At 44.3% G+C, this 18871-nt stretch overlaps 1 protein-coding gene across 3 annotated transcripts in view; it reads left to right on the plus strand.

Moving 5' to 3' along the window:
• The window catches only part of pde4ba (phosphodiesterase 4B, cAMP-specific a), a 127050-nt gene that overhangs the window by 46708 nt on the left and 61471 nt on the right, over window positions 1–18871 (plus strand). For 2 of the 3 annotated variants that reach the window (XM_086161396.1, XM_086161397.1), the window contains 4 exons: window positions 8767–8961; window positions 9549–9585; window positions 9998–10068; window positions 12274–12326. In XM_086161396.1, the coding sequence (XP_086017522.1) occupies window positions 8767–8961; window positions 9549–9585; window positions 9998–10068; window positions 12274–12326 (356 nt within the window). Of the gene's footprint in view, window positions 1–893; window positions 1426–8766; window positions 8962–9548; window positions 9586–9997; window positions 10069–12273; window positions 12327–18871 lie in introns of those variants that run through there. The other variant, XM_086161395.1, reaches the window with a different exon arrangement.

Here is an 18871-nt window from a genome sequence, read left to right on the forward strand (position 1 = left end):
GGATGCAAGAGTGAATGAAATGAATTGCAGTACAAACCGATAGCAATAGTTCCTTTCAAGCTCTTAGATTTGGGTAGCTGACAGATTTCAAAGTCGTGTCTTTGTTACATGTTCCCATCATTTCAAGAAATCAATCAAATCACCTGTTTAGAAATAGAAACTCAACCACCGGAGACTGGCAAATATACTTGCCCAAGAATAATCAGATGTAGATTATCAATGCAAACGTTTTTTTTTCTCTTTTGGGAAAGATAAATGTCAGATAGACATGATAATGGGTATTTATTAGTATGTATTAGTATATATTTCTCTTAGCATTCGAGCAAATCCTGGAATAATTCATAGTATCACACTTGAGATACTTGTACCGCTTAACCTCAATAATATAGTATTTGATTAAAATAATAATATATATGTTATTATTATTATTATTGTACAGTGCACCATCTGGCTGCAATCCCCCGCCTCCGTACCAGATGCCACCCTCTCTCTCGCACGATGCCGACAAGCTTGGTCAAGTAAACATGCATAGAAATGTAGTTTGCTCGATAAAGATCACCGATGCACACTGCTGGAGGGAACCCCCCCCCCATCCTACATGGAGAAGATGTTATACGGCCCCTTTTTTACACACACGCACTCAACGTATGCTATCAAGGGCAGCGGCAGATTGTGCCGTTCCGCCTGTTCCAGTCCGGGATTTGAACGCACCTCTTTACTCCGCTGGGCTGCACTGAAGGGAACAGAGATCCTCACACACACATTCAATGCACACACACACACACACACACACACACACACACACACACTCACATACACAATGGAGAGGAACTATAGCCCCTACCAGAGAGAGGAGTCCACATAGTATCAGAGAGTGAACGGGCGCTGGGAGTGTGACGTTTTGGTGCTCTTTGGTCGCGCTGGGTGACATGAGGCCGAGTGTGTTTGGATTCCAGGTTAATTTATTTGTTCCAGGTTGCCGGGTAACCTTTTGGCTGTTAAGGGTTATTTTAGATATAATATAGTAATATTGTCATTATCATGAATGCACAGTGTTTTTTTTTTCATGAAGTGTATGTACTCAGTGTACTTCAGAATGTGTGTACTCAGTGAGTTTGGTACTTTTGTTTGTTAGTAATAGTCACGGAGAATCAGTTATGGCTATTTTAGTCTGTGACACACACATTTCAGGTCACTGTATATGACATGGAGTCTCTTTAATGGTAACCCCGAGTGTGCGTTAGTTGATGTGTGTCAGTATGTGGCAGGTAGTGTGTGCATGAGTAATTGTGTGTGTGTGCGCGCGCGTTTGTTTGTCGGGGCAATGTACCGGCGTTCGCCCTGTGCCAGAGGAAGGGTTCACTTTGACTTCAGCGAGGAAGTCATCAGGAGACTGCATGCCGCCAACCACAGCCACGCTCACAGGTTCGGACACACACACACACACACACACACACACACACACACACACACACATTTTCTATATCCTAATTGTTTGCTGTCCTCAGACAGGATCAATAATAAATCGAATTTCAATCACCTCCATTGTTTCTGGAGGTCCACTGCATGGGTCCTATCAGTCCAGGCAAATGATCTGCCTTCCACCATTGCCTCTCTGATCATCTCAACAGTTTACCAACTGATTTTTTCCGAGTTCCCCGTCACACCAGTCCAGAATATCCCAATTGTGGACACTTTATCTGGGATGGCACAGGTTAGATGTTCTGGGATAAAGTCAGACTGAGACGATTTTGGACATGGGACTGATGGGAGTAACCCAAAGGTGAAGAACAGCAGACGCGTTCACAACTTGTTCCAGATTTGTAATTTCAACTTCATCAACTATACCAACAAGTTTGAACCGCACTTGCAGTGGCCATCTTGTATCCAGGCTGTATCCTTGAGGAGGTTTCTGGGTCTCTAGTCTCTAGACTCCATGTCATCATCGTCTGCGTACGGATGTGTGGGATTTTATCAGTAAAGCAGACATTTATCACAACGACACACAGAAACAATGTATTATTATCATCCTGGTATTTCCTCTTCCGAGTTTTAGTCATCAATAAGCCCCATCCGTTGCCTTTGCATACTCTGCCTGTGCAATTGCATCGGCATGTACAATAAAACGACTCGGCTTCATGTTTAGCACACTGCTTCTTATTTTATCTTATGAAAATGAGCCTATCTCTCCTTCAAGAATGCCAAAGTGACCTTTTTTTCGTTTTACTGATGATCCAAGTTGGCAGAGGGGGAGGCGGCGCCACAGCTGTTTAACTCCTGGCCAACCGGAAGCCATCAGAATGTTGTAGAAGGTTGTTTCTGAATTTTTGGTGGTTGGCATTTCAAATCCTGTCAGAGTCTTCAGCTTGCAGACATGGAGCTCTGCTTTTGGGTTTGTTTCTTACTGTTGGATTTGTGAAAGAAGTGACGAGCGTGGTTCCACAGCCAGTCTGTCACCTGGTTGAGAGCAGTGCAACCATCAATATTGGTTTCTCCTGCTGAACGTGAGGAGGAGAAACGTGAGCTGAACGTGAGCCGTCCCATGAATTCTGAAAAAAATTTGAGAAAAAAAATTTGGAGTAACCTTGGAAAGGGTAGGAACTTTGATACTCTCATATATGCATTCATTAATTCATTATAACTCGTGATGGAGGCTTTCCTGTGGAAAGTACGAGACTTAACTGGAAAAAAAACAAACCAGACTGTGTACTCTGCGGGGATGAGCGCCTGGCAGACCATGCAAGGTGTAGAAGTTGTTGCTTGGACACACATGGCGACTCTCAAGGTTGACGGTTCGATTCCCAGCTCCACTTCAAAGCATCCTTATGCAAGACAACGAACCCCCTGTGTTGACGTTAATGGTCTCTGCCAACGTCTGTGTGAATGGGTGAACATGCTCTGTAAGTGGAGATGCCATATTTGTAGTTTGTGACAGTGAAGGCAGTAGAGTATAAAAGCCCCATGCAAACCCCATATGTGTTGGGGGGGGGGGGCTGTCATATGACCCAAAACATTTTGATATCTGTAAAAGGCCCGAATTGTGTTTTTGGTGGGGAAACTTGCTGGGAAAAAAATCCACACACGCCAGTTCCAGCGTTTTGGTTATGATGGCAGATGATACAAAAGAGCTTTTTTAGGCCAAAAAAAGGAAAAGAGGAACAGCGGTGTATGTAACAGAGATTTTAATTGGTCAGTAGACCAAGAACAATGTGGTTTAAATGAGGCATTTTGTTTGTCCCTGCTTCTGTTCCAGTGATCCCAGACCCTTTTTCTCTCACACAGCAGCCAACGCATCTTAGATTCCATTACACCTTCAAAAAAACTTTTGGTGGACTTTTTTTCAGGACGAGAGTCTCAGCAAACAGCGTCCACTATTTTCCCGTCCACAGGCCTGGGTGGGGCACCGCGCCGCGCCGGGTTTGTGGTCTTTACAGTATTATGTTTGCCTTGCACTTTGCTTAGTGTGTCGTAATGGAAATAGAAGAGAGCGTGGACAAGCTGAAGGTTCGTGGTGGCTCACTGAGGTCAAACATGGTCACCTCTGACGTCGACACAGGCTGCGGACGGACGAACATTGTAGCAGAGTCAATTTGTGATAAAATGGAGGCTCAGAACCTGGGAGTGGAGGGAGGATGACGAAAACGCAAAAAATGCATCCATACGTAAAATGTATTATCTATCTATCTATCTATCTATCTATCTATCTATCTATCTATCTATCTATCTATCTATCTATCTATCTATCTATCCATCCATCCATCCATCCATCCATCCATCCATCCATCCATCCATCCATCTTCGTGGCTGACATCTTTTCTGAATCAGCTATAATGTCGTGTGAATGAACGTTTTTGGCTGAAAAATGACTAAAACGTGACTGAAAACGTGACTGACTCATTTGTAATCCATCCAGTTTCTACAAACATTTATATTGAAATAGCTGATGGATCATGAAAGGGATGATGTGAGTGTCCTGATCTCCTCTCGGGAAACTCTTGGAGGACGAGACAACTGTGGGGAGAAGCAGCTGTGTGACCCCGAGAAGCCAGAGCGTCCTCAGGCTGGGGCGTAATGGAAAAAAAGCAGCTCTGAAAACCCACCAGCTTACGATGTGTGATTCGAACATCTCAGAAAAGTTTCCTTGCTTCCCGATGTTACAGACACACACACACACATACATTAGCCTCATGCCAGTGTCTGCAGTCCCTCCCGCTCTACTTTCATGTTTCCTGAAAGTGCTGCACGAGACCTTCTCTTCGCTAATTGAGAGCATCTGCCAGATGAATCCAAGGCCCCAGCGTTCAGGAGTGACAACTTGGTGCCTAATTTCTATTAATAAGCATGGTTTTGGAGTCGAACCCCTGAGTGTTCTTCCCCTTTTGTCTCGCCGTTTGGCTCTTTGGTTTTCATACAAACCTGAGTAAATATTGAGATCCAGGCCATGCAATCCTGGACCACCCTCCTTGGCATAGGTGTGTGTGTGTGTGTGTGTGTGTGTGTGTGTGTGTGTGTGTGTGTGTGTGTGTGTGTGTGTGTATGTGTGTTTGTGTGTATGTGTGTTTGTGTGTTTGCACGCGCATGCACATGTGCATGGCAGCTCGTCTTTCCTGTTCAGACTCTGGTGTTTGCAGTGGTTTGTTTTGATGGCGGGTAAGAAACCAGAAGTGCAGTGTGTGAGTCATTAACTGGCAGTTCACTTCTCATTCCTTGTGCTGTGGAGTGTCCATATTCTCCCCATGTCTGCGTGGGGTTCCTCCAGGTTCTCCAGTTTTCTCCCACTATCCAACCACATTCATTAGAGACTTTGAATTGACCAAAGGTGTGACGGCTGTACGTCTGTGCAACGTGAATGAGAGAGTGAATGGTTGTACGTCTCCATATGTGGTGGTGCTTCACCACGGACCTGCAGGCCCAGGTGTTGCTCTCATTGTATTTCCAGAACCTCCATGTGGAGAAATCTTGTAAGACAGCCGTCTCTGATGGGACGGCTCTGTCACCAGGGGAACTCCAGCACTCTGGTAAATTTCATCCCGTCACAAAAAGCTCTGTGGATGGTCTCCACAACTCCACCCTGTCTTCTACTTCGGGAGGTCTGGAGATATATCTCCCTGGCCCTCCTTGCCACGACCACACAGGACCATACCATCTTTCATGTTTCATTAAATTCATTTTCTTTTCATTCACTCAGTAAACACAGTGAGGAGCGTCAGCCAACAGTTTCCTGCCTAAACTCTTCCTTCCCTTTATCTGGTGCCAGGATACTATTCCTGCAGCAGTCTGGGTACAGCTATCCACATAAATATAAACTCTATATTCCGTCATTCATTCAAAGTCTTCTTCTTCTTCCTCTTCTTTTCATCTTCTTCTTCTTCTTCTTCTTCTTCTTCTTCTTTGGGGTTTTCTCTTCACGGGTTGTCACAGTGAATCAACCTTTTCCGTCTAACCCAATGCTCTGTATCTTCCTCTCTCACACTAAGTTCATATCCTCTCTCATGTCCATAAATCTTCTCTTTGTTCTTCCTCGAGACCTCCTACCTGCAGACCACAATGTCATCTACAAACATCATGGTCCATGGAGATTCCTGTCTAACCTCATCTGTCAGCTGTCCATCACCACTGCGAACAAGAAGGGGTTCAGGGGATTAACGTCCATAAATCTTTTCTTCGGTCTTCTTCTAGACCTCCAATTCCAGCATCTGTCAGCCAATATATTCACTATCCCTCCTCTGTAGATGAGAATCAGAATCAAAAAAACCTTATTTGTCCCATGGGTGCAATTAGGGAGCACATGTGGTAGCAGCATCAAAATTGTGAACATCAAGAATAAAATGAAATTTAAAAAAGTTAATAAAAAAAAAACCTCCTCCTTTTGTTGTAGGAATCCGGAGGAACCCCACACAGACTCAAATCCCCCCAGTGGGAATCCAACCAGACCTTCTCGCTGTGAAGCGCTGACCACACATATATAAATATATATAAAACCAGCAGGGAAGTTGCCATAGCACTTAGCTGTTTGTTGATACTGCATGCCGATGTGGGCCAATCCCAGAAACGACGGATCAGCAGAAACGGCTGACGATGCGGTGGCAAGCCGTAAACCCCTCGAACCCGCCATCTGGAGAGCCTCTGAAATGACGGGCTGTCCATCAGGCGGCCTCCTCCGCCTTACCATCAGTCAGTCACAGTTCTTCCAGCGCTCAGAGGCGACATTGGAACAGAATGTCGTGTCATCCTAGCGAATAGCTTTTGGGTCACAGGGATCACTTCTTGATTGGCTCAGTGTAACAGGATGACGAAAACACAGCCATTTGGGGAAAAAAAATGATTTTTTTTGACATGATGGCTGCTACAGGATTAAAAACATAAACACGTGAAGTGCGTCATGAAGCCTCTACACCCGGGATTTTCACTCCAACCTCCAGCCTGCGGTCTTCAGCACGCTCTCTATGGTTCCACGGGAACTCATCGGTGATCGGTAGAGCTCATAAGCCACGGCCATTACCAGATTCGTCTTGCAGACTACATAGCACCATATTTAAGAATTTTCCTGGTCACTGCTTAGATGTTTTCTTGGAACAAAATGGACAGAAGCAGCAAGAGATGAACCAACCAAGAGGTCTGCGCTCTTCTGGCCTGTAAGGCCTCAGAGAGGTTTCTAGGGCTTGCAGAGGAACATCTATATTTTAGCTAAAATGAGTCTGGAGTTAGCTAACGGGGTTCTTCACACGGCGAACCAGCGCCGGGAGATAAAAATACAAGATGAAAACACTCCAGCCATCTGATTGTCCCTGGTTATTACTCCATGAATGGTGTGGCAGCATCCACCTCCATGTGGTCCATGTCACCTTCCTCTTCCTCTTTGGTGGTTGGTTTTTGAGGTGAGGTGCTCACTGTGTACGTCAAACCCGTCCCTACCATGGTCCCTCGCTGCCTGTGGGAATACAAAACCAATAGGATCCTCTTTAGGGGAGACTACTTCCTGGAGCCAAATTCAAGCTTAGCAGTTGTTAGAACCAGGTTCTTGGAAGGTTTTAATCCTATTCTGAGGGCCCGTCGAAGGGCCTTTTGCAGGATGGACCTGCTCTGGCTGATGTTGCCTGAAGGTAAGACTCCACATGATCTGTAGCAGGTGCTGTTGTAAGGATGTCCACCGATACCTATACTTGGAGGATCGTGCTTGTACATGCAGACGTACAGTGAGCTGACCTTCGACCAGAAGCAGTAGAAAAATGTCAAGAAAGTCAAGGAGAGACTTCTCCTTCAGGGAACGTGAAAGTTCGACACACAGGCCAAGGGACCTCATTGTCTGAGGTAAAAAACAACACTTGACACATGTGAAACATCACTTCTTGGAGCAGGTGGGGAATGTACTTCACACAATGGCTGCGGGGAAGTGTGTGTGTGTGTGTGTGTGGGGGGGGGGGGGGGTTTGGAATAACACACTCTCTTTCAGACTCTGTGCATAGCTCACATGACCGTAAAGACAACGTCATTAGGACATGACTCAGGTCATGGTCAGCGCGGGGGGAGGGCGTGGCACCGGTGACACGTACTTCGTATAGTTGGTCTGTTTATCTCGTCTCGCATTGCGCTTTAAAGAAATGAAAACATTTTTAGATTTTATATACGAGTTTGGCCATTTTGGATGGAAATGTCCGGGGATGATACATCACTCCTTTCATTCATTCCTGTGGAATCAGAGAGACTTTATGAGGGTAAAGAAAGGCTCACTATTGTACTGTGGAAAAAAGAAAACAAGTGTGTGTGTTGGTGTGTGTGTGTGTGTGTGTGTGTGTGTGTGTGTGTGTGTGTGTGTGTGTGTGTGTGTGTGTGTGTGTGTGCATGTTCGTGTCTGTGTGTGTGTAGGGTAACAATGCCCAGCTGGATCCGGGGTTTGTCGTCTCTGCATGTGAGCACAACAGCAAAAGCAGCCAGCTGGCCCAAGGGCGAAGGCAGTCGACCATTCAGTGTATAATGCAGGCATGCATACATGTATATGTCTGTGTGTGTATGTGCATGCATGTGTGCAAAATACGCTCAGATACACATCTAATACTTTTATATATTCACTCATTATAGGTACTTTTCAATATTTTTACAAAAGAATGGACGGTAGCACCGGGCTGACAACTCAACACAAATATAACCCTTTCACACCAATGAATATCAAAGCGTTTTGCACTGGATCTCTCTCACACATACACACATACACACACTGGTGTGTTTGTGTGTGTGTGTGTGTGTGTGTGTGTGTGTGTGTGTGTGTGTGTGTGTGTGTGTGTGTGTGTGTGTGTGTGTGCAATTCAAGATGCTTACTACAACTAAATATTATTATCACTACTAAAAATGCAGTGCTTTTGGTTTTGCCAATTTATTGTAGCGCCTTGCTCTACAGTGTGTTTACTGTAGACACAGGGCTGTGAGGGCCCTGCACCCTGCACAGGGAAACACAAGGCTCGGCGGAAAGACAAGTCACACGCCGGCTTTGTTTGGTCATCTAATCTTCGATGTCAAAACACACATTGCCAACTCGACTTCCAGGCTTCTCTGGTTCCCCTGGCGACCTATTTGTCTTGCAACGTCATGTGTTGTCTTCTAGAAGTGTGTGTTTGACAACAGCTCAAGTCTTAAGGAGTTGACAGTAAAGCGAAGAACCTGCTTGGGTGCTGTTTAACATTCCCACAGCAATGAGGATGGTCATTTCTTAGAGTTTTAGAGCCGACATGAGTAAAACCATCCTAATAATCAATGCGTTTGCTCTTTCAGTTTCGATGTGGAAAATGGCCCTTCTGCCAGCTGCAGCCCCCTGGACCCCCAGGCCTCCCCGGGCTCCGGTCTGGTCCTCCACACCAACTTCCCCGGCCACAACCAACGCAGGGAGTCCTTCCTGTATCGATCCGACAGCGACTACGACCTGTCACCCAAGTCGATGTCGCGGAACTCCTCCATCGCCTCAGAACTGTGAGTAGAAAGGAGGAGCAGAGAGGAGGGTTATGGATGGAGGTGAAGCAGACAGGAAGTTAGTTGACGAGGAGGGTTGGAAGGAGGCAGATCGCCGGTCATGGTGACCCTTTCATAAGGCATATTTATATAAACACATCTAACATTATTTTAAAAACATTTAATCCACCCAGGAAGTGACTTTGCCTGAATCACACAATATCTCAGGATGATGTTGGTTGCAATAAAAATGATTATCATGTTTTTTTTTCTTAAATCTAATCCAGTGCAGCACAAAGCCATGTGATTGCACACAACCGAATAACAGACAGCACAACAAATAGTAGAAAATATAAACTATATAACTATATAAATTTTTTGAAACTGCTGCAGCCTGGATGCAGTGATGATTGACACTTTGAGGGGAAAAGGCTAAAAACGTCCAAACAGAGCCCCACACAGCTCCAAATTGCACATACTTCACTTTTTAACCTAGATGTCTTAATAGAAGTATGCACTCTAAGTGATAACAATTGCAGAGCCACGTTTGTCTGCTAAGAAGGCTGCTATCGGCAGACAAACCTCACAGCTATGTTCCCCCCCCGCAGACATGGAGATGACCTGATTGTGACGCCTTTTGCTCAGGTAAATATGCCTCATCTTTTGTGTGAAGAATATTGTTTAGAATCAGAAAGTCAGGACCAATGAAGTGGAATTAGCTGTAGTACTTGTCTCAGCCTTAAGAGAGCGGTGTGCCCTGTCGTTTTAATACCCAGGAAGGAGTCATTTTTCTTTTTTAATTTCTAAAATTTAATTCCCCTTTCATGTTTATTTAATTTCAGTCCAAAAACAGGGAAATAACAGTGGACAGTCACCTCACAGTCACCTCACTGAAGCCAACCTCTGACTTTATGGCACATAGATATTTACAGAATGCTCTCAAGGCATGTTCTCATGCCAAACAGATGTTGTGTGCATTTCCATGTTCAAGTACAAATATCACTAAATACACACACACACAACGAACTAATGGTTATCTCTATTTCCACTTGTCAAGGTCCTGGCAAGTCTTAGAAGTGTACGGAACAATTTCACTGTGCTGACCAACGTCCACTGTGCCTCCAGCAAGTAAGTATTCTCTAATAAGCCATTTTTTTTTTTCTCATTGTAACACTGCTGAGGCTGCAGCTGCATTAGGGGACAATAAATGGTCATATTTTTAGTTTGGCATCAGCCCACAGGCCTTTCACCTTTCATTGCCACATCCCCCCCACATATGCGTCAGATGATACTTGGCTCCAGCTCCAGAGGGACATATTTGGGAGTAAGCTCAAAACCAAATGTTGAAAATTCTATATAATAACCTTGTACTTAATGACTTTGTCTGATGCGTGTCCTCATCGAAAACCATCCTGTCGCTGCAGGATATTGTTTTGGAGGTCCTTTTTCTTGAATACTTAAAAACACTGGGGTGCTCTGAGCCCAAAATTCCCAATACCACCACTAGATGATGGTATAGAGCTGCAAAAGAGGGGAAGTGCGTTCTCAGACACCGGCCCATCAATGCACACACACATCATTTCGGATTGCTTTCACACACAACGCTTATATAGCTATCTATATATATATGTATATATAGATAGATATATATTTACATTTTGATCATATTTTTTTTATTTTGAGATTATTCTTTTTGGATTACACCAAGAGTGCAGCCGTGTGGAAGTAGACACTGACAAGGCCTCACAAAGAATCATCTCCCTCCTCAGTGGTGTGTAGGCAGAGCACGGCCGGAAACACACACAAAAGTAACAGAAATAGAGATTAAGAGAAGAGAAACACCTCGGGTCACAGGTGATTCTCCCGATGCAGAGACTCAGAAACGTGGATGTGGTGCACCTTCCCTCCTTTTCTTCGCCATCAAGCAGGGAGACGGCTTCGCGCTCACAGGCTGCAGCGATCCATTGTCTGCATCGACTGTGTTAAAACTTCCCGATCTACATTTGCCCACATGCACGAGGGACAGATACATAGATTTTACAGATTTCAAGGACAATAATTGAGAATAACGGTTGGTTTCGACCAGAGGCTGAAAAAACACGCCCTTTACCTACACATAGTTTACTGTACCACAAGGCTCGCTTATACCGAGAGTGGCGCGATGGGAATCCATGCAGATGAACAGCTGTTAGCCGGTTATCTTAGCTTATCGAGACTAATATACAACGCCACTCTGTCGTCAAAGCTCACGAAAAGCAGAGCCATATGACTGTGAAAGTGACGCGCCCTGCTTTCTACAACGCTCTTCACAGAGCCCAATCAGCTGTTTTCTGCCTTTATCTGCTCCCATCATGTATGTCTAGGGGGGGAATGTGTGAACCTACATATGTTTACATATCTTTACATATGTAGGCGGCCTGAAAGCAAGAAGGTCCCTGTTTTGATTCTATGTCTCTGCATGGGTTCCCTTTGGATTCTCTGGGGTCCTCCCACAGTCCAAAAACATGCCGGATGTTCATTGGAGACCCTCCATGGTGCAGACGTGTGAATGAAAGAGTGAACATTCCCCTATATATGTGGGAATGAGAGGGTGGATGATTGTATTCAAGTTATTGTAATTTCACAGAATGCAACAAAATTTCTTGATGGCAGCTCTCAAGTTCAGTAGAATCAAAACAGACAAAAACAAGCTTAAAAAGCAGGACACAGCATAACAATACAACAATAACAGCATCTCTGTATTAGAGATATAAGACAGAAAAAATATAAAACCAAATATCTTAAATTGATAAATTCACAAATAAAATAAAATATGTAGAGAGAGACAATATAAATAAGAAGTAGAAGAATAAAGAGATAAATATGTAGAAAGGAAAAAAGTTAAAAGTAAAGAAGTAAAAAAAGAGAAAACTGGACAGAAAAGGATTTATTGCACCCTACTGTATATGAAGTTCAAGTGTTCAGGGTTGTGCCAAAATAAGTGCGATGACCGTTCTGGGGTAAAAACTTTTTTTCAAACTGTGTGTTTCTGTTTTGGTCTTGATTGTCCCAAATCCTTGTATGTCTATATGTGGTTCTGTGATCACCCCACAGTATTGATGAATGAATGAATGGTTCTCTGGTGGTTCTCTGGTGTGAAACAAAAAATGCGGAGGTTCTGTAACTTTGGCATGGCGAGGCAGGTTTACCGTGGGACAAGGGACCAACTCTTGTCTCCTCTTTGGATGCCAGGATCTGGGGAATGACTCGCCTCTGCTGCATACCAGCCATGACTTTTGCGATCAGGGTCTTTGACAGCTCGAGATGACACTTTGTCATATTTCTCTCCTCCAGGAGGTCCCCTGCTGCAACCACTCAGCCTCCCATCACCAGAGTGTGTCTGCCAGGTAAGAGTCTCGGGATGCCGTCCTCTCATACCCAACATCTTCTGCGAGCTGGAGACAAGTCCGGCTCCTCCGGCACTGACCTGAAACCCCGCCTGAAATTTGGCGTACGTGACCAATTTTACCAGAGCACCGGTTGGAGCCGGGCCACCCCAGTCCTTGCTGTCATCAAGCTCATTAGCTTTGCTGAAACACAGTTGAACTGGTCGGGCACACACACACACACACACACACACACACACACACACACACACACACACACACACACACACACACACACACAGTTATCTGCTTACTTTCATCACAGTTGATTTTAAGCAGCTGTGTGTGTGTGTGTGTGTGTGTGTGTGTGTGTGTGTGTTGTGCTTGTGTTTGTGTTTGTGTTAGCATGCATATAAAGATGTCAGTTTACTCCACTTCCACATCCTCCTCTTCCTCCGTGTGTCTGCGCTGGTGGGATCCGTTTCTGCCCTCCATCAGCAGCTCCCTCAATGGTAACCACAACAAACCGACAAGTACGACCCTCCTCATCGTCTTCATCACCCAAAACAAAGCAGCATGGCGGATCTGCACTACTTTGTGAAATTTAAAAAAGTCACATCGACCCAACCTCGCATGCAGGCAGGGGTGTGGGTTCCAAAATGTGTCATGGGTTCAATGCTCGTTGCAGCATCGGCTGTTTCCGGTTGTTTTGTGCTAGTGAGCTACATGTCAGATTTTCGATATCGATGCTGTTTGTTTAAATTTCACAGAAAAAAACAAAAAAAAAAAAACATCTGTAAGTGGAGTGACAACAGCAGAGGGGAGGGAGAGGAAACCTGAAAACATTGAAAACAATGTCAGCTGTTGACCTACGCCGCTATGTTATATGGAAACAGCTTGCACCTGACAGGGCGTGGTGCAGACGAGTTTGGTAAATTCAGTGAATCAGAATAACCAGGGCTGTTTTCAACCCAGGGCTGTTAAATGGCATTTATTTCTGTGTGTGCATGTGTGTGTGTGTGTGTGTGAGTGTGAGCACTTCTAGCCACTCAGTAGGCTACGTTTACGTACTAATTTAGTAGCTGGTGTTTAAGATCCTCTGCAGTTCTGCAACCAGATTGACAAGGTGTGTGATTTGAATGAGTGTTTTTGGTGACACATGCATCATCGAGCAACAGGCGTATGTGTGTGTGTGTGTGTGTGTGTGTGTGTGTGTGTGTGTGGTGTGGGGAGGTGTTCCTGTGGCTCTGATTGACGTCAGCATGCCTCTATGTGGCTTCTGTTGACTTCCTGTCAAAGCAGATGGACCGAGTTTTCACTTCCTCCTCCAGAACCCCAGTTCATCAGGTGCTTGAAGTTGGTGTTTGAGTGTGGCTGCGTATCTGTGAGTTTATGTGTGTATGTGTGTGTGTGTGTGTGTGTGTGTGTGTGTGTGTGTGTGTGGTGTGTGTGTGTGGTGTGTGTGTGTGTGTGTGTGTGTGTGTGTGTGGTGTGTGTGTGTGGTGTGTGTGTGTGTGTTGTGTGTGTGTGTGTGTGTGTGTGTGTGTGTGTGTGTGTGTGTGTGTGTGTGTCATGACCTTTAATTTAAGGGTAAAAAAGGTTGCCGTAAAACTACGCGCGTCCCGTCAACTGTTTTCCCCCAGCATTCACCGCTATCTCACAATTAAGTGTTTTGATCTCTCTGAGAGTACGTCAGTGAATAGCAGTTATTCCATTAGCATGAGGAGCTGACTTCAAAAGTTTTATCAAAAATAAATAATCTAGAAGCATTTTGCCAGACACAACCATTGCAAATCGTCTATTTTGCTCAATTTATTACATTTTATAGGTTTCAACTCCCCACTTTTTTGTGTGCGAACACCAATGGAGAGGATTTGAAAGATGTCATTGAATGGAAGACAGCGGCAACCCCCATCCAACATCCTGACCCACGGACGCATCTGTCTCCCCTTCATTCTGCCTCTTCTCTTTGCATATTGGAGGAGAGGGAGGGCAGGAAGTGCGAGGCAGGAAGAGAAGATCAGACTGTTCCTGTTTTGCTGTCTCTGGCTGTTGTAATTGGCCGGAAGCAGGGAGGAACTGTGCGTAGATGATGGTATTTTGTGTGTCGGCGCGTGTGAACGCCTGTGTCAGCCCGAAGGACAAAAAATAGGATGCGGAGAGACAAAGGCCCATTGTGCGCACCCACATATGCACACATCGACACAATGATATAACACGTAAACACTTGTTGTGTTGCACACAGGTGAATCAGGTTGGCCCTCCGAGGCCACTCATTTCATCTGGCTGTGTGTATTTCTAACATACAGGTGGGGGGGTGCACGATAGTTGATCGTGATCTACCGATTGCTCCCATAGGTCCCACAATGTCCGCATTATAAGCCTCTACTTTTTCCCACACTTTGAAGGCTGTGGCTTAAACAATGATGCAACTACTTTATTTTTCTCATGCCACCGAAATATTTAGCCGCGTCACATCAGACCCATGCCATTACCGTGAAATTCTGTGTAGAAGGAAGACGAAGATAGTGATCAGCTTGAGTAGAACAAAGCGGAGATAGAGAATGGGAGGATGGATAGACTTTTCCTAGTGTTATTTATCATCATTATTATTATTATTATTATTATTATTATTATTATTATTATTATTATTATTATTATTATTATAGTTCGGAAATTATGGTATTATTGAAGTAGTAGTAGTAGTGGTAGTTGTAGTAGTAGTAGTAGTAGTTTATTTCATCAGCTGTGTTACAGGCATTGCTGGAAAAAAAAAAGCATTTCCAGTATGTATTTCGTACCTACTATCAATGTTGCCGATATGTATTCAATTAAAATGTAATTACTTATTTTGAAAATATATACTTTGTGTTAATATCTCATTTTACAACATGGACACCTGTGGCTTATAGACAAGTGCAGCCTATATATGCACATATAGAATTGTTTAGTTAGTTTTAGCCTGTGCAGCTTATAGAAGTCCAAGGTGGTGGTGGGACTCCACCAGCGCTCAGCTCTGAGCCCCTTCTTGTTTGCAGTGGGGATGGACAGCTGACAGATAAGGTTAGACAGGAATCTCCATGGACCATGATGTTTGTAGATGACATTGTGATCTGCAGGTAGGAGGTCTCGAGGAAGAACAAAGAGAAGATTTATGGACATGAGAGAGGATATGAACTTAGTTGGTGTGAGAGAGGTGGATACAGAAAATAGGGTTAGATGGAAAAGGTTTATTCACTGTCGTAACTCCCGAAGGGAAAAGCAAAAGGAGACATGTGAATGAGTGATTGTCTATATTAATGTGAATGAAAGAGCGAATGGTTGAATGTCTCCCAATGACATGTGAACAAGTGAGTGTCTCCTCCTTTTGATGTGTGAATGAGAGGGTGAATGGTTGTGTGTCTCTAAAAGATATGTGAGTGAAGTTAACCTCCAGCACTCCTGACATTCTGAGACCAGGATAAATCCAAATATATTAGGAGCTTATGGTTGGAAAAGGATTGCTTTGCAAAACAAGCAACTGACAGTGTCTTGGTTCTCTGCTTGCCACTGAGTGTTGCTGATTTCCTTCACTTTAGCAAGCATACAACTTCTGCTGCCAGAGAACGATAGAGGCCAGCTGTGGCTCGGCCGGTAAGGAAGGCGTCCATTGAATCGGAACATCCCCATTTTGCAGAGCAATGCTTACTTGAGTAATAGCACTATGAAAGCGCTATATACCTGGAGACTATCTACAGGGGTCCTCAACCACTGTTCTCTCCAAGCCGCGCGTTTGCACAGATTTTCTGTGCACAGAGAACGTTGCAGCAGTGCGCAATTGCGCGGCTTAGAGGGAACATTGTCCTCAACTTCTTCAGGCTTTTCAATGCAAGTCAGAGCTACAAGTCACTTACCCAGCTTTCTTTGAAGTCACACGTCTTTTTCAAGAAACTGAACCAGGCTATGGATAATCGAAAGGCGGAACCCAATTATAATACAAAAAAGTGACAAAAATGAAACTGTCAGAAAAAAAAAAGCACAAAAATGAAAGTGCTGACGTAAACACAACACATGGTACCCAGAGAGCATTTGCCTCCTCTGTACTCGCAAACAAGTTTGTCAGGGATGTTTGAATTTTCTGACACTCTGCTTCAAGTTGAAATTCTTTTTTTTTTCAGTTATTCATGCGATCACTGCTGTGTCCGTGATCCCCTGTCACTTCGGAAACAAGACGGATGTCCTGTGCTAAATAGATCCAAAGCAAAGATTCAGAATGAGAATAGAAACATGTGGAACATTCGTTTGTATATCAAATTAAATTTTCCTGTTGAAATTAATTAAAAAACTATTAATACGTTCCAGCCCCTGGTTTTAATGTGTGTTTTAAATAAGAAAAGCGTGTTTCGTAAATAACAAATAATGTACAAAAAAAGATAAAATTAAAAAATCTGACAAATAAAAAGAAAATGTACAGCGGAACCTTATTTAGGGTCCGTAGCCGAGATCATAAATGAATTTGTTCATATATCAAATTAAATATACATTTTGAAATGAATCAAAACGCGATCAATCTGTTCCAGACCCCCGGTTTTCTTACATGTTTTTGTGAGAAAAAAAGCGATTTTAAAGAAATTTACTGGATTTATTAAGTGTGATTTATTAAGTGTGTTCACCTTGAAGATCAGATGAAGATGCCGGCGGCTGTGGAGGATATGGGTGGAGGAGGTTGGGGGAGTCTTTCATTTGTTACTTTATCCTTAATTTTGTGGCTCCACCATTAATGCTACAATGTGCTGAATGTAACTTGCTACACTTTAAGTCTAACCTCCATTTGTGGATGGAGTAAAGCCGCTCCTCTTTCTGAAACCATCAAGCCGTCCCCAACCAGGCTTTGAAAAAGTCCTCCGACGCCATCTGTCCACATTCCTGCCGTCCGCCACAACAAATCCCCGTATATGTCTCCTGCCTTCTCACAGACAATGCTCTCCGTCACCCTACCTCACAGACAACAACCTCTCCATCTATTCAAGGACAAGTCCACAACACGCACACTTCGCTTGTGTCTTTCCGTTATTTTCTTTGGGCTAGCTAGTAGTGAGTGGCGCGTCCCACCGTCTATAAATGCCACTTCATGGACAGTGGCGGCCACATGGGTGTCAAACCCTCATCCCGCTCACTGCCAACTCAGACCTGGGCTCAAATCACAAAGCAAAACATCCACCGAGCGACGGCTTGGCTCTCGGACAACTTGAGTTGATTTACTCAAAGTTCCACTGTGTTTCATTTGAACATTGGGGAGCATTCTTGTGGAAATCTTCTTGTCATGGCAACTGGACTTAAATTTCTTCACTTAAAGACATTTCACCCCTCATCACAGTCCTCTTCAGTTCTGATGACCTATGGGGAGTTTCCAAAGCTGCCTCCTTCCTCTGTTTCCTCTATTCTCTCATCCTAACAGCTCAGCTAACGGGTCACGTAGGTTGAAATTTTCCACGTCGCCACTGTCAGAGGTCCACTGACCCGTGGCAAATTCACTAAGCCTCCATGATATAGTGGACGCAGGAAATATTATGTCCCATCTGCGAGGTACTTAGCTATGAGAACCTCGCAGAGCCGTGACCTCACTTCCTGATTAGGTCTACCTTTGTAGTTAAGCACTATCATACAGGATATATGTGAGGTAAGGGGTCTTGAACTTTCCTGAACCTATTTGCGTGTGTGTATGCGCGCCCCAGCGGAGTGAAAAGGTCTCAAAGAGTCAGTGTTTTAAATCCCATTGTTCATTTCCATTGTGTGTCTGTTTTCATACCAGGCCAGCCAGCCCCTGTGGCATTTTTACCCCCCTTGAAAGTAAGCTGTTTGTGCGATTTCAGAGATGGCTGGTGTTTGCCCAGCGCGCAATAATATGTGTGCATCGGCTGATTGGGTGAAATATGATTGGACATTGTGGAGAGGTTATGTAATAGTAAAAGAAAACACACATATGCAGATTATGGTGCGGTTCGTATGTATTGTAAGCACTAGGGGATGACGGATCTACCCAAGGTCTTTGCTTAAATCCAGCAAGGAGAGCCTGGTGGAGACACAAAATAGCGAGTTATTTGCAGTTTTAATCATGCCATGGGAGGAATTCTCACCCTCTTGTTTTGAAAAACACGAATTCCACCCCAGACTCTTTTAAGGTATAGGAATGTGGATGTCCTTCCACTGCCAACTCAAAGTTGCGTAGCTTCCTGTAGAATCAACCAAATAGATCAAAGAAGACCTCATCCGTCTCCATAAATTTGGCGAGCATTGCACACTCTGCAACAAGCAATGCTGGAATGCTCTGAAAGGAGGACAGGAGGTAGAGTGGTGGTGGTGGTGGTGCTTGGAGCAGGAGATGATTGGGAAGGGGAAGGAGAAGGTGCCAAAGATGGTGCAACCTCATGGAGGCGATAATAAGGCAATAGCGATGAGCACATCAACCCCAGGCATCATTGTCAAAAGTTGGGGAGATGCTACCGCTAACAGACAATTCCATTTATTTTTAATCAGCACTTGATGGATTGGTTGATTACCAATTACTATGAGGTTTAGCTGATGGC

Source organism: Fistularia commersonii, chromosome 16 (assembly GCF_037954325.1).
Source record: "Fistularia commersonii isolate RoL2024-O1a breed Wild chromosome 16, RoL_Fcom_v1.0, whole genome shotgun sequence".
In the NCBI taxonomy this organism is placed as follows: domain Eukaryota; kingdom Metazoa; phylum Chordata; class Actinopteri; order Syngnathiformes; family Fistulariidae; genus Fistularia; species Fistularia commersonii.